This window comes from Rhineura floridana, chromosome 20 (assembly GCF_030035675.1).
Source record: "Rhineura floridana isolate rRhiFlo1 chromosome 20, rRhiFlo1.hap2, whole genome shotgun sequence".
NCBI classification, from domain to species: Eukaryota; Metazoa; Chordata; class Lepidosauria; order Squamata; family Rhineuridae; genus Rhineura; species Rhineura floridana.
The window spans coordinates 20,629,232-20,645,931 of NC_084499.1; the positions used below are offsets into that span (position 1 = coordinate 20,629,232).

Sequence of the window (16,700 nt, forward strand, 5' to 3'; positions counted from 1 at the left end):
TTCACTCAAGCTTGCTCTGGATCCCTATAAGGATTCCGTTAATCACCTAATATATATATATAAACGTAATTGTGATTAACCAAACAGAGGTTTTTATTGTATTAACAAAAGGTCTCAGCTTCCGCCTTCATCAGCTGCCAACATACAAATGCTGTTACTAAGGTGGCAGTTATAGAGTTTTGAGGATGGAATGCTCAGAGGGGCTTCCTTTGCAGAAGCTAAATAGTAGTGGTCCTCCAGGTTCAGGCCATGTGGTGCCAATGAGTCCAGAGAGTAAATCCAAAAGTTCAATATATATATATACAAGTTAGCAGATGTTAAAACATGCAACCTACAAGTCAAAGCGGCAAGAGCATAAAAGCAAACAGCACTGAAGCTGCTGCTTAGATATAAAATGCGTATAAACCCAGGGACAGGAACCCAGAAGTTCAGATGTTATTCGCCTGGCCATCTCAGATGTTGACCTCCATCAGCTGCAACCTTCCCCCACCCACCCTTCACTGCTCAGTCCAGGCGGCGTCTCCCATTCAAGCACTGACCTCCCCCCGCCCTGCTCAGCTTCCGCAAAGGGGTGGCCTCGTGTGCCTTCCGCTCACCCCCCCCCCCAGATAGCATCCCTCTTATTCTTTAGCTGCCTCCTAACGTCATTTCTCGCTGTGACTTGCCTATGGAAAAAGGCGAAACGCCCGCACACTCTTACCTTCCCGAAATCCCGCACGTCGAAGAGGTCGAAGGGGTCAAAGAGCTCGCTGTTCCGCAGGCCAAATTTGTCGTGACACACTTTGAGGAACGTCCGGATGTTCTTCAGGCAGAGAAACTGGAGCCAAGAAAAAAGAAAGAATTCAAGTGTCATTTTGTTGCGGAAGATTCACGCAGGAAAATGCAAGAAATTGGACGTATTTGAGCAATCGACATCTCCTCCACAGCTATCCCATAATTATTAACCCCTATTGAGGATGGGGACCTATGGTTGTATCCAAGAAAGTTCGACTCAGAGGAGAGCCATTGCTAAGTTCATCACATCCATTATTGAGACCATTATTCTGTGTCCTGCACTCTGGGATGATCAAGAAGAGATCCTGGCTCTCCTCTGTGTGGCAACCTTTCAAGGCCTTGAAGAGGGCTGTCCTATCTCCCCTCAGTCTTCTCTTCTCAAGGCTAAACATGCCCAGTTCTTTCAGTCTCTCCTCACGGGGCTTTGTTTCCAGTCCCCTGAGGATCTCATATGCTACAAAGAGTGATATAAAAACATGGAATCCAAAGTATTAACTGGGCTGATATAATGACCACCCAAAGACTCTTTCTTTAACAGTCATTTATTCATTCAAAAGCATGTATAAACTGCTTAATGTTTCAAAAATCTCCAAGCAGTGTACAGTCTAAAACCCCCTGTATATATCATCAAAACAAACACCTAAAAGCAAGGACACCTAAAAGGAAATCAGACAGAAACCCAGAGCATTCAAACATGTTAAAGACCAGGTCCAATCTTACGAGTCAGATAGCCTTCCCAAGACCTTTGAAGCAACTGATGGTTGCTGTGTCACATTATGACAGAGGAAAGGGCGTTCCCCAGTAAGAAATGCCCATTGCTGGCCCAATGATGTTCTGGAAGGTGCTGCATTGCTTCCATTCTGCTACAGTTCGGCTTCTGCTAAAACCCACTTTGTTCATCCCTCTATCCACAACAGCTGATGCTAATTCATGATGTAATGCATTTCAATGAAGGGAAACATCAAAAACAACTCAGGCAATAACAACATTATTTACATGACTAAGAAAAACAACACAAACGTCACCCAGCAAGCTTTATGCCCGAACGGGGATTTGAACTCTGGTCTCCCAGGTCCTAGTCTGCTGCTCTAACCACTACACCACATGGGCTCTCCTTATGAGTTTTCCTGAGTCTTCTACAGGCAGCCTGTTTCCACCCCACAAGTGCAGTTGTATGGAGGGCAGAGAATGACGGCTGGTTTGCTTTGCCAGGTAGAGTTTCCTTCCCAGCTCTCTGCACTTTAGCATCAGAGCTTGTCTCAAATTCCCGCCACATAGTTACTCGAGATCCTTTTAAACCTCCCATTTTCAAAATTAATGCCTTAGCCTGTAACCATGACACAGAGCTTTGAGGCTCAGGCTGGCTCCTTTTCACAGCCCTGGATGTGAGCTGATGTGCCGACTCACTCTGCTACCATTTACACAGCTAGCAAAGTACAGGCTCCCCGCCCCCCAGGATACAGAAGCCTACACACACACACACACACACACACACACTGCTATCCCCATACTGGCTTCTGAGACTTTAGCTGGCATTTCCATACGCCAAAGCTTTCAGTGGCTGTACATGGATGCTTATTGTTTTATTTCATTTTCGTTTTGTTCTATGTATGATATTTTGGCTTTTAATTACATTGTAAGTCACTTGGAGACCTTCAGGTAGCAAACAACTAATAAATCTAAATCTAAACAATAACAATCTCTTCCAAGCATGTATTTGCCACCACAAGGACTAGAAATTCGCTAGCTTTTAAATATATACATACGGTAAATGTTTATTATTTGAATGAAAACCAAGCATCTCATGAAACTGAGTTGTGCGCCCAGAACCACCTCCTGTTGATTTTCTGTGCTCTGATCTAGAATCACACAGTTCCTACATTTTTTTGTAAATCAGTTTAGATCAGGGCTGGGAACCTTTGGTCCTCCAGATGTTAATGCACTACAACTCCCATCAGCCCCAGCAAGCAGGGCCAATTGCCAGGGATGATTATGGGAGTTGTAGTTCAGCAGCTCTCCACTAGGATGCACACCTTAATGTTGTGAGGGGGTTTGAGAATTTCAAAGAAACGGAGAGCAACACTGTCAGGAGTCTAGACCAAGAGGCTACACTCCTAGCAGGGGCACCCAAGCTACAGAGGCAGCAGCTCACAAAAAAACAGCACAGAGCAAGCAGCGGCTTCCAAGCAGGACTTAATGGCTCCTTGTCACTATGCATCTTGAGCTGAGGCAGCTGGCATGTTGCCCGTTCACCCAGATCCATCAGGCGCTGCGGACAGGCAGAGTCTTGTATCCGGCAGAAAAGTTGACTGCCCAAAGACTCCATCAATTACAGATCTGGAGAGACCTTGTTAGAAAAGGCAGCAGCCCAGAAATTGTTACAGCACCCATTAAAACACACATACACCACTACAACAACTCTCACACAGATACGCTGGGTGCATGCGGAGCATGATAAATTTATTGTAGTTCCTCGGCAGATGCGCTGATGCAGCAATTGTTGTCGGTAGCTGGAGGGTCTGAAAAGCCACCCCCCAGCATATCAGCGTTGAGTGCACGGTTTCGCTTTAAAACTGGGGTCCCCAAAGTGGCACCTGTGGACACCAGAAGACCCTTAGGCACCCTGCCTGTCCCGATTTAAAAAGAAATCAGGAGAGGGTGGTTGATGGGTTGGGAGGGTGTCTAATTTTAGGTAGCTATTACCTTCTCTTTTTTTGTCTGTCTTATCTGTTTGGGGTGGGGGGAGATGTAGGCGTTTCACCTCTTTTGGGTTTGCAGCATCACCAGTTTGAAATCAATGGACTAATTGAATATCAGAAAAGCCCCCACTGGCTCAGGCCAAAGGGGGGCCATCTAGTCCACCCTCCTGTTTCTCACAATGGCCACAGCCAGATGCCCCAAAGGGCATTAGTTTATCTAGCTTAGTAGTGCCTACACTGGCTGGAGTCTTTGCTTGCAACTTTTCAATGTCCAGAACCCCTCTTAGGCTGTCAGGCTATATTTGCAGGTGGGAGGGGAACATTCTCCTCTACCTGGTGAGGGAGGAAAGAGCTGGTTTTACTGGGTGCCAGCAAAGCGGAAGGTGGGGGCATTGTTTTGAGCAACAGTGCTCGCAGCAGTGAACGACACAATAAATGAGCACCCTGCAAGCTGGGTGTCTGGGCAAAAAACACTGTTTTGTCGGCTCTGTTATCCCAAGTGCTTTCAACGGGGGTGTCTCAGGTCTTCCAAGAGAAATGTAATTCAGCAGCAAATAAGACTGGAGGAAAATGTCACCGCAGGGGAACGTTGTGATTGATGAGTCAGGATTTCACAAAAGTGGTGGCTTCAGAACAAAAGTTGGGGGGCTTTTAGAAAAGGGAGGAGTGCTCAGGGGATTGCAACGGGCAGATGCTTCATGGGGGGTGGGGAACACCTTGCACTAGTTACATCAAATTGCATTATGACCAGGCGTTAAGAAACATGCCAAATGGCCTGGCTCCAGTGCTCAGATACGGGCTCCGGAGACAGCACAGCTTTTTGCCATTCAAGATAAAAGCTGGTGACGGATGCAGAGAGTAACTCTCTTTAGTGCTTTCCGATGGTGATGAACGGCCAGCCGCTTATCTCGCTGCAGGCACAAGCCCGAGGACTTGCTGAGCCAAAGGAAATCTCTCTGGTGGGAGCCCACGCGGGTCTGCTTTGCTGCAAAAAAAATTGAAAGGGGGAGGGGGACAACATCTGTCACAATGGGGCAGGGGAGAAGGAAGGGGAGAAGGAGCTGGGAGGAGGAGGGCGGGATGGGAAGTGCCATGTTATGGGGATACCTGCCGTGTGGCTTAATGCATCATGCTCAGTGCAAAAAGAGAGGGGGGAGGGCAGGCTTCGCACTGCCAACCCTTCCTCTGTGGGGGCCATCGCTCTGTTTGGGAAATTGTATGCATCTTTAAAACAATGGCTCGCCATCTGCAGCTTTCAAAAGAGCTCATTTCGAGGACATGCATCCTTAAATCTGCTCGCTGGTTAAATAGCAGCTGATCCAAAAGCAGGGTGGTGGTGGTGACTGTTGTTTCAAACCCAGAGATGGACCGAATGCAAACCTCCAAACCTCTCCATCTGCCCCTGGGATTCTCCCAAGGCCACACACCCCTCACCAGCCCTGCCCTGAACCCTCGTTGAGTGTTTTGGCCTGGGTGGGATGCGCCCTTGAACTCTGATCAGGGCTCTCGCTTGCCTGCATGGAGGGTGGAGAGAGGGGTGCGCAAGTGTGTGCAGAAACTAGACTACTGGACAATGGGGAAAGCTCACAGTCGTTGCTCCGCTCACTTTTGCCTCTAGCTAGTAGCCATTGACGGCCTTATCTTCCTTCCATGAATTTGTCTAATCTGCTGTCAAAGCCATCCTACCCAACATCCATAATTTAGGGCAACCGTCCCCCAACATGCTGCCTCTGCTGACTGGGACAGATGGGAACTGTAGTTCAAACCACATGGAGGGCGCCCGGTTTGGGAAAGCTAGTTGGAGTCATGGAAATCCAAAACCCTGCTCTGCCTAAGCCAACACACGTGCATTTCCAATCTGATTCCATCTCCTTGCCAGAGAGGGCCTCAAGAAAACAAATCTTCTCCTTCGTCTCGAAAGAAGGCAAAAACAAAGAAGGTTTTTGCCATGTCACTGTTTCCACTGGCCCAACCCAGATTTCTATCATCGCCATCATCAGCCTTGGTACGTTTAAGCCAGCTGAATGCTTCACTGACAACCGCCGTCAAAGCGGAGGGGTTGGGAACAAGAGGTGCAATGAAGGTCACACAAGGGAGTCACAAGTTGCTGGTGCTGCAGGAGAGGTGCCAAAATGGCATTGGCGGCTGACAGGTGTGACCCTGGATTGAAACCACTTTGTAGGTATTTGCAGTACTGTGTGCAGTTTTGGTCACCTCATCTCAAAAAGGACACGGTACAGTTGGAAAAGGTTCAGAAAAAGGGCAAACAGAAAGATCAAGGGGATTTAGCGACTCCCCTGTGAGATTGCAAAATTTAGGGCTTTTTTAGTTTAGAGAAAAGGCGAGTCAGAGGTGACATGATGGAGGTGTGTAAAATAATGCACGGCATGGAAAAAGTGGACAGAGAAGTTTTTCTCCCTCTCTCATAACACTAGGACTCATGGGCATTCAATGAAGCTGAATGGTGGAAGAGTCAGGACAGACGGAAGGAAGTGTTTCTTCCCACGGTGCATCGTTAAACACTGGGATTCGCTCCCACCGGAGGCCGTGAGGGCCACCAACTTGGATGACTTTAAAAGAGGATTAGACATATACACAGAGGAAAAGGCTATCAGTGGCTACTAGCCATGATGGCTGTGGGCTGCCACCATAGTCAGAGACGCTGTGCTTCTGAAAACTAGTGGCCAAAGGCCACAGGGGCAGGGAGTGCGCTTGCACTCAGGTCTTGCTTGCGGGCTTCCTATAATGGGCACCTGGTTGCCTGCTGTGGGAACAGGATGCTGGGCAAGTTGGGCCTTTTCGCCTGATCCACCAGGCGCTTCTGATGTTCTTATAGGGTCACAGGGAGCTGCCTTACTCCGAGGCTGACCACTGGACCATCTAGCTGAGTATTGCTGACACTGACTGGCAGGGATTCAGGCATCTTTTCCCAGGCTGACCTGGAGATGCCATTGAGGACTGAACCCAGGATTTCCTGCATACAAAGCTGATGCTCTGACCCTGAGCTGTGTCCTCTTGCCCTAGGAGTAAAGAAAGGTTCTAGTCCTCATGGGTCTGCAGCCACTGAGCGATGGCAACTGCCTTTTCATTGAGCCAAATCTGGCTTTCACTTTGACTGATTCAGTGGTGCCGCTTGGAACCTTGCACACAAAGCTGACTGCTGTCAGTTTTGTATCCCACAAGCCACAAAACTGGCTCAGAAGAAAGAAAAAGAATGTCCCTCAAAGGGCATCACAGGCCAATTTCAGAACATGTTGACCATGGCAAAGAAATGAGGAGACCCTACTGTGAAAGCACAAATGGGCACGATAATTCAGTTATTTTTGACATTTTCATACATCCGTCTAAGTGATAACAGACTTGGGAAAAGACGTGGTCTCCTCTTATTAACTGTACAAAGGGGTAGAGTTCCTCCCCTTGAAATTGTTCTGTTCCAGCTGGATATTAAGGAAAAGCTGCTGAATTTGCATTTCTCCTATTCCCTCCTAACCTCTTCTCCTTTTGTGTTGTGTCTTCTAGATTGTGACCTTGAAGGCGCCAGCATTGGTCACTGATGCTTGTAAACTGATTTGGGAGCCCTTTTTAGACTGAAGAGTGAGATCAAAATGCTTCCAACAATTATGTTATTTGCATTTACAAGTATATCAACGGCCCTATACCTGGCATTCCTCAGGAATTCAGAGAAACACACTAAAAAATCAGTGCAGTTTTGGAATCAGTGGTTAAAGCCAGTGCAATTCTGAAAGGCTCAGCCTTGATTCAAACTGGTGTCCAACTGTATCGCAACCTGCACAAAAACTTGCTCCTTGAGAGCCGGTGTGCGGTAGTGAGTGGTGGGAGTGTCAGACTAGGACCTTGGGAGGCCTAAGTTCAAACCCCAAGAGCCATGAAGCTCACTGGGTGAGATTGGGCCTTCGCTTTGCTCGGGTGAAATTGATACATCTGTATGTTTCCTTTCCATTAAAGAGATTTCTTGCTTTCTCCCAGGGCTGGGGAAGGAAGGGTCCAATACGATTCAAGGGAGGGGAGGGGAATGGGAGGAGTGTTGAAGCCACTCCCACCATCTATGAGTGGATGTAGGAATCTATCCCTATTCTTTCCCCATTATTTCTACTGCCGGTACCAAAGCTTCTGTGAATGCCCAGGAATGCATCCACTTTGTTAAATGAGGTATTACTGTACCTAAAGTGGACATGCCACAGAGCACCTGAATGAAGCCACGGCTGAGCAACCCCAGCACCACATCAACTGGATCTTGCCCAAGACAGTGATGCACACAACAAAAGGATTGTGCCCCTGATAGGGTTGCCCTGCACTGCATGAAAAAGAGGGTCGTTTCTGAACTGCATTATCCAAAGTAATAGACTTTCTTCACACAACACCTGTAGTTGTGTCCACTGTCAGACACCCTCAGAGTGGACCCACTGATATTAATGCACATGATTAACTTAGGTCCAATAATTCCAATTATCAAACTTAGTTGGATTCAACCCATAATTAGGTTATGGAAGACACTGCCGCCAGATATGGTGCTGCCCATTGGCTTAGATTGGGGTAACCAACATGGTGCCTTCCAGATGTCGTCGGACTACAACTCCCAGCAGGTAAGTGGGGCAGCCCAATGGAACCATGTGTCATCGGTCCTAAAAGTGCTGTGCTGGCTCCCAGTGAGCTAAAGGGCCCAATTCAAGGTGTTAGTACTAGCATACAAAGCCTTAAATGCCTTGGGAGCCAAATATCTAACAGAGTGCCTTCTGCAGTATCAACTATCTTGGACCCTATGATGGGCAGGCGAGGCCTTGGTGGTGCTGCCACCAAGCACTGCCCCACTGGTGCTGACCCATGACAGGGCTTTTTCAGTGGTGGCACCCCGTTTGTGGAATGCCCTTGCCAGTGTGGTGTGTCTGTCTCCATCGCTACTGACTTTCAGGAGGAAGTTGAAATCATTCCTGTGTACCCAGGCACTGGACGGTTGAAGGACACTCTTCCTGGCAACCCGGAGATCACTGGATGGATTGATGTTTTTAAACTGTAACTGTGCTTTAGAATGTTTTTAAACTGCAACTCTGTTTCTAGAATGGGTTTAAACTGTTTTCAGAAGGCTTTCCTTTTTGTTGCTGTTAAATTGTTTTGTTATGTTTGCCACCCTGGGCTCCTTTGGGAGGAAGGGCGGGGTATAAACTTAATAAGCAAAAAAATTAATAAAACCTGACCTATGGATCATGCTGGCTGGGGCTGATACAAGCTACAAGTCCTAAATATGTCGGAGCCAGCCTGCCTCTGAATACCAGTTGCTGGGAATCACAAGAGGGGAGTAGTCGCTGTTGCGCTCAGGTCCTGCTTGCATGCGTTTCCCATTGGGCCATCTGGTTGGCTGCTGTGAGGACAGGACGCTGGACTACATGGGCCTCCTTTGGCCTGATTCAGCACACTTCTCCCTTACACTCTCCTTTGCAAAACCTCAAAAACATTTTTAAAAGCTCAAGACAATTTCCACTTCAAAACACACGAAAGAAAGAGAGAGAGAAATCAAAGGACTGCTTCTAGAAGTCCTGTTGGGACACAGTTCAGCAATGGTCTAATAGATGCTTCAGGGAAGAGAAATGTCTTTAATTGCTGGGGAAGCCAAAGAGGGAGAAAAGGGCTGACCGGAGCATCCCTGGAAAAGTGACCCAAAGGGACGGAACCGCAACATGCTGCCTCTGGCTTATCTTCACAGAGTTAGAAGATGGTTTCCAGTGGGGCTTGTTGGGAGTATTATAGAGGCAACTGAGCTATCCTTGAAAGGGACTTTCACACAAAGGTTAAGCATTGGTACCCAGGCTATGGCCTAAAGGCACATGAGGCCAGCTCCCTGCTGAAGCTAAGCATGGTCAGGTCTGGTCAGTGCCTGGATAGGAGACTAAATGTAAATAAATGTGTAAATGTAGTAAATAAATAAATTTGGATCCTCCATCTCCACCAAGCTCTTACTTTTGGACAGCTCCTGGACATTTCGGACTAAATCCCAGAACAGACTCGCTGCCCCACTAGCATCAGAGCCACCAGCCTCACTGCCCACAACATCAAGGACCAGAGCTCAGCAGAGCCGGGAAGTTGCCAGGGAGCCAAAAGAGACCTTGCACTCCATCTTGGCTGGTCAATGTCAGAACACCTGAAATTCTCCTGTTTCATGAGAGTGGGGAAACATCTGACGACTTCCTCACCTCAACAACACATGGCCTCCATTATGCCCACAAGCCAAGCAATGAACCAGGCCAAGGAAGGGCAACCTCTTCTAGCCAAAGGCATCGCTGCTCAACAAGAAACTGAGGGCAGGGAGGAGGAGGGCATCCCAAAGGCTATGCAACCATTTGGTGCAGGGCCATGGGCTTTTCATCAGTGGAGAGATAACTGAAACCAGACCCCCCCCCTCCTCCCGCCCTAACTTTGGCACAATCCACGGCACCAATCAAGTACTTTTCATGATGTCTGAACTATGGATGGACAGCTCAGGCTCATTTCTAATCAGTCAATTCTGCACCAGCTCGTTTGTTAATCTGCAATTTATATTGTTAATCTCTACAAAAAAGTCATAGCTGAAGGCATATTCGGATACATAATAAAAACATGCATTTAAGTAAATATTTTGGATAGCACGCAGTGTTTGTTCTACTCAGCGTAGGCCCATTGGAACTGATGGCGATGATGAAGGTCACGTTCAAACCATACATTTGTTCCGCTGTTGTTCCACTTTAAACAGCCATGGCTTCCCCCAAAGAATCCTGGGAAGGGAAGTTTGTTATGGGTGCTGAGAGGAGACCCCTATTTCCCCTCACAGAGCTACAATTCCCAGGGTGTTGTAACAGTCAGTTCCTCTTCCTGGAGAACTCTGGAACTGTACCTATATGAGCGGGTCTCCCAGCACCCATAACAAACTACGCTTCCCAGGATTCTTTGAGGGAAGCCATGGCTGTTTAAAGTGAAATAATAGAGGAATAAATGCATGGTGTGTATGTGGTCCATTCATTTAGAACCGAGCTGGAATGCACGCATTCCAAAGAGTATACTAGTTCAAAATATGCATTTTAATGCATTTCGATAAAGATTGCTTGGTTTTCAGCCAAGAAGGATATCACAGAACTCTGGGGCTGATCAGGTCAGCCCATGTCAGAATTCACAGGAATCAAACTCCTCAAACAGCCGCAAGGCCAAACAGAGTGGTGAGCTTACAGTTTTTCCAGGGTTCATGCAGGAGGAACACAGTTGTCCAGGAGTCTGGGGGATGAAATGTTTATCTCACAATCCAGGACTGCAAATTAGCAGGCTGTTACTAGACCTAAGCCTAGCTTAGCACGCCCCGGATATATGATCAGCCTGACAAACGACAGCTGTTTTGCTTTGCTGGCAAAGTGTCAGCTGAGAGAGAATTAGCCAAAGCAGTTTTGGAAATGGGAACTTCGCCCAGGGGTGGGGTGGGGGTGAGGTCTCCAAGCTGGTAATATTTTAGTGCCCTTCATTTTTACACTTGATCAAATTATCTGGGACAGAATCATTGGGGCCCACAGATACGTCCAATGTATTGCCTAGACAGTTCTTAAGATTTATCGCCTGCTACATCTGGTCGCTTATGTTAAGTGGACGTTAAGCAGATTTAATCACTTACTTGGCAGTACGGGAGGGAGAATACATAGGGAGCTGCCTTATACCGAATCAGGCCATTGATGCATCTAGCTCAATATGGTCGACACTGACTGGCAGCAGCTGTCCAGAGTTCCAGAGAGAACGCCCTCTCCCAGCCCTACCTGGAGATGCTGCCGGAGATTGAAACTGGGCCAGGTAACTCTGAGGCAGGCATTTCTCCCACACATGGACCACTTTGTCACTCGCGGTGCAAGAGGCATGGAAGACTTGACAGCTTGCAGAGGAGGCTGCCTGTCTCTGCTTGAGTCACTGCTCTGAGCTCAACTTGTACCGCTGAGGAGACATGTTCAGAGCAGTGACTTATGCAGTCGTACAGGAGATTTGGCTTAGTGGTGGGCTGAGCACTTAATTCTGTCTGCCACCTCAGTCTCCTTTCCTGTAGATTTTCTGTGGCTTTTTTAAAAAACCAGTGAAAAGCCCACATTTAAATGGCACATTATCTTGTACAGGCTGCATTCCCATGAAATATGCATTAACATAAAATACAGGAGCTTTAATGCATTCATCTGTAAAAGATGCATCTTGTACATACAAAACGTATCTTTGTGTGCATATTTGGCACCCTGAAGCTGCATCGCAAAATCCAGGAGAAGTGCATTATCCAGGCTGGGAGTTGCGTTCCGATCCACCAGCAAGTTCAGGAGTGGCAGATTGGGTCAATTTGCCGCAAAAAGCCGAACCAACGAATTCCTCCCCTGCCCCCATATATCCCTTGTCGGGGGTTTCTACAAGCAGTAAACCTTTCAAGTGTGCCTCCCCATGCACAAGACAGGGCTTGCTGCTAAAGATTTGTAATTATTAGCACGGTGGAGAAACACTATCGCATATAAGAACTTAACAGCCCTGCTGGATCGGGCCAAAGGGAGCCCATCTAGTCCAGCCTCCTGTTCTCAGTGGCCAACAAGATGCCCAGAAGCAGGTCCTGAGCTGTTCCTCACCATCTGGTGCTCAGGGATACACTTCCCCTGGGCATGGAGGTTCTGCTATTGCAATAGACCTCCATAAGGAGAGTCCTGCTGGATCACACTAAAGGCCCCAATGGGAACCCCACGAACAGGACTTGAGCGCAACAGCATTCTCCCCAGTTTTGATCTGCAACTGCTATCCTGAGGCATATTTCCTCCGACAGTGGAAGAGAGCATAGCCATTGTGGCTAGCAGCCACTGATCGCCTTGTCCTCCAGGAGGTTGCATAAGGCCAGCCAAGTTGGAGGCCATCTCCACCTCTTCTGGGATCTAATTTCACAGGAGCGTTAGCAGGGCAGGTTCCACCTAGCAGGGAATTAAATGTGGCAGGGGGCCTCCGTGATGTATAGCAAGTGCCCTCTCTCCTTTAACAAGCTGCAAGCATCAAGGAAGAACCACAACAGAAAGCAAATGGAAAAGGAGCCAATCGTGGGCGTCTGCCAGGAGGAAGGACATCTCCCACTCTGGGCCACCTAAATCAGGAGGTAATGAGACGGTTTCTGGATGAGCCAACACATTTCTTTTCCTTAAGAAAACATAAACCAGGTTATAAGTCAGAAGAGAAGCGTCCCAGGAAACGGAGCCTTCTGCCAAATAAATTGCGCTGCCTCATTATGCGCTCTGGAAAAACGCGCACACACTCTTTCCCCCCAGTTCATGCTGTATTTTAGATGAGGCTATAAAACATCAGAGAGAAGACACCACAGCCAGCTTCGGAGGGCCGCTTCCAGGACAGGGAGACACAACTCAAAAAGCAGTGTCATTTTGGATAGAGACAAAAAAAAATGTTTTGTGTGCCTGGGACACTTCTAGGGGGGGGGGCATAAATTTAAAGTTGCATGCAAATGTTACCATTACCGATCACATATGGGAGGGGCATGGAACCTCAGGCCCAGGGACTTAATATGGCCCTTCAGGACTCCCTGTCTGGCCCTCAGGACACCCTCCAGACCACATCCCTCAACGACCCTGATCTGCACCCTGCTTTTGCTGGTTGGAAGATACCCTTGAATACTCCGTGGAATTATTGGTTCGGTGTCGAGATGCGAAGGCCCAGAGGAGAGGCTGTGTCTTCCCTCCTTTTGCACGGTGGCTGAATTTTGCAAGCTAGCAATCATGGTAGCATTGACCAAAAGGTCGATAACAAGGCAACCTGGGCTTTGAACCCTTGCGCTTCTCTGCTCCAACCCCATCACCCACTGCATCATCCTTTTTCCAATAACAACCTTCCGGGGGGGGGAGAATTCCTTGGGGGATTTGTAGCAAATTTGTTGTGTCTGAGTATGGAGGTTTCAGGCAAGGGTCTCTCTCCCTCCCAGGAGATGCTGGCAGGGGCCGAACCTGGACCCTACTGCATGCAAAGCAAGCGCTCTACTGCTGAGCTATAGCCGTTCTTAGTGAGTATGGAACCTTTTTCAGCTCAGGGCATGAAAAGGGGCAGGCATGCCGGTGGTGGGTATGGCCAGAGGTGAAAGGCAGCCAAGCACATGATGCAACCCCTCCCTGGACGCAGTGGGCTGCACTCTAGCAATGAAAAACAAATCCAGAGCTTTCTACACACACACACACACCACCACTTTCTCTGCACTCCTGAAGAACTGCAATGAAATTGCTGCCCACGTGATATTCGCCCCGTCTGCTTGAGATCGAGGATGGTGGTCCCACACCGACTGTGCTCCAACGGCTCAAGAGCTGGAGCAACGAATGTCCCCGGGCCTTTCTCTCCCTGGCTGTGTTGTGCAAAGTTCCTCAGTTCCTCTGATATTTCTGGAGGGGACTTTTTTTTTCCCCTGGAGGCCAGCTTTGCGAGACCCTTTTCAGACTGAAGGCCGCACTCCCTCCCAGACAACCTTCTGAGGCTGCATACAATGGATGTAAATTTTGTCTTTGCACAATAGCCGGTGTCCTACATGGGCTGTGGACACCCCTCTCTTTCCTCCATCCTGGCAATCACCATTCAAGGACTCATGCCCGCCAGACAAAAATGCTCAAAGGATGGGTGAGGGGCATGGCCTCTAGAGAGTCCCGAGGGCCGAACAGAGAGACTTAGAGGGCCGCACTCAGTTTCCCAGCCCACCTGAGCTCACACTCCAGGAGCAACACTTTGGCTGTCGATCTAAGCCACTGTCCAACTGCTGTCTCCAACACATCAACTCGCACCCGGTTCACAGCTCTCGCCAGTGTGCACGGTCTGGGGTTCAGCCTTCCAGAACTGATGACCTCCACAGCCCCCACCCTGCCACACACACATATCCATTCCCTCCTCCGGACGCAGCTACAAAACTGTGCTCTTTTTTCCCTCCTTTACAGTGTCAGGAGAGAGAGGGAACGCATAAATATTTCAAGGGAAAGTTGTAAAGCTTTCCTTGCAGAGAGGTGGTGATTGTGCAGATAAGGGAGGCTTCTTTACTGGCCTGAGGTTGGGGGAGGGAGCATCAGACGAGCTAGAATTATATTGTCCCAAGTGTCTTGTCTTTCCCGCTTCACCACTGGCTGGTTTCTTTTTTGGGGGGTGGGGTGGAGGAGAGAATAATCTTCTTAATGACTCTTTCCTGGCAGAAGAAGGTGAATCTGAGAGGGAGCTCTGTGTCTTTGTGACTGGGACTGTTGTTCAGTAATCACCTTGCCTGCTGCTGCCCTCGGAGCCATAATTATCGCTTTCTGTGCCAGGAAATTTCCTCCATGCCCCAGTCAAAAAGAAATAAGTAATTACACAAGTTTCTTCTTTTTTTAAAAGCAGCATTTAACGTGTCCTTTAAAAGAATAAAACAAAACCTCCGAAGCAATCAGCCACATTGATTACACAGACAGAGAGGCTGCTTGTGTCTATCTAGACCTCAGAATGCCCACAGGCCACGCCCCGTCTCTACGCAGGCGACGCCCCTCACTGGCCTGGCTTGGGACTTCACCTGGCTGGCATGTTCCCTTGAACTCCAATAATGCCTTTTGCTTGCCTAGATAGAGAATACAGAGGGGTGTGTATAGAAACCAGCCTACTGTGCAAAGGTAAAACCTACATCCATTGCTCCGCCCACTTTTGCTTCTGGCCCCGCCCACTGCTGGCACGTGGTCCACCAAAAGTGGCCCAGAACTGATCGGTCCTTGGGCTGGGGAAAAAAATGTTCCCCTTCCCGGCTTAGACTCTTTAAATGCTTAAAGCAGGCATGGGGCACCTTTGGCCCTCCAGATGTTACTGAACTACAACTCCCATCAGCCCCAGTCAGCAAGCATGCCCAATGGTCAGAGATGATGGGAGTTGTGGTTCCGCAACATTCGGAGGGCCAAAGGTTCCCCATATCTGGTTTAAAGACTGGCATGGGGGAGTGGTTAGAGATGGACTTTTCCATCCCCCTCTGTAATTCTTTCCCAAAACTGTTTTTTATTTTTATGACCACAGGAAGGGATCAGCTGAAACCAGAGTTTGCCATGCCATAGAGAGGGAAAACGGGATGGACATTCCTGGGCTTCGCTCTGAATTTGCAAACCACAGCTCCGGTGGAACTAGCGTGAACATCTGGGTTTTTCTGTGTCTGACTCACACACACACACCCATTTAGTACTGGCTCAGTACTAAATGGCTGAGAAAGTACTTTACATTATTAAAGATACTGGGGAGGGGGGTGTCTTCATTTTATTAGAAGTCATGGGGTGGGTGGAGGGTAAAAACAACATTTTAATTCATTATTAGAGGGTCTCTGGAATTTCACTGAATCTAACCGAGTAGCATTGTTGAATTCCCAGTCCTCAGGGGATAGACTCTCTCATTACGTCCAAACCGCCCAATAGCAGATTATATTAAGGAGGACGTGACAAATTTGCTATAAATCCCCCAAGCAATTCTTTTTTTCCCCCTGGAAGGTTGTTATTGGAAAAAGGATGATGTAGTGGGCGATGGGGGGGGGGGAGGAGGAGAGAAGCGCAAGGGTTCAAAGCCCAGGTTGCGTGGTTATTGACCTTTTGGTCAATGCTAACATGATTGCTAGCTTGCAAAATTCAGCCACCGTGCAAAAGGAGGGAAGACACAGCCTCTCCTCTGGGCCTTCGCATCTCGACACCGAACCAATAAGTCCACAGAGTATTCCAAATCTCTTCTTTGGCTTGGTACAGAAATCAGACAAAGATCCACCTTTTTCCCCCTAACAGAGCTCAGCCAGATGCCTCCCACAAGCTACAAATAGTTGCCCCTGACTGTTTGTTTCTGGCATCATTGGTATCCCTGATTGTTTATCCCCAGCATCACCGCTGCCCCTGATTGTTTGTCCCCAACATCACCGCTATCCCTGATTGTTTGTTCATATCACTGGGTATTCAGAGGTAGACTGCCTCTGAAGACAGAAGCTCCATTCTTAGCTATCGTGGCTCATAGATATCCTTGGCCTTCTCCTCCCTGAATCAGATTCCTCTCTCTCCCTCTCTTCCTCTCCCTCCCCCTCTCTCTTTGTAAACCTTTTTAAATTGGTGGCCAGCATCCTATCCCTAAGGCAATGAATTCCACAAGTCTCTTTGTGTTGCATCATAGCCTGCTTCCTGGTCTTTATCTTGACCCAATCATTACCCTGCCAGAGACAGCAGCCAAGAC

The 16,700-nt window shown here is 48.3% G+C and overlaps 1 protein-coding gene across 2 annotated transcripts in view; it reads right to left on the minus strand.

The window, feature by feature from the left end:
• VAV2 (vav guanine nucleotide exchange factor 2) overlaps positions 1–16,700 on the minus strand; it is a 141,074-nt gene that overhangs the window by 113,122 nt on the left and 11,252 nt on the right. For both annotated transcript variants that reach the window (XM_061603735.1, XM_061603734.1), the window contains exon 2: positions 701–817. In XM_061603735.1, the coding sequence (XP_061459719.1) occupies positions 701–817 (117 nt within the window). The remainder of the gene's footprint in view (positions 1–700; positions 818–16,700) is intronic.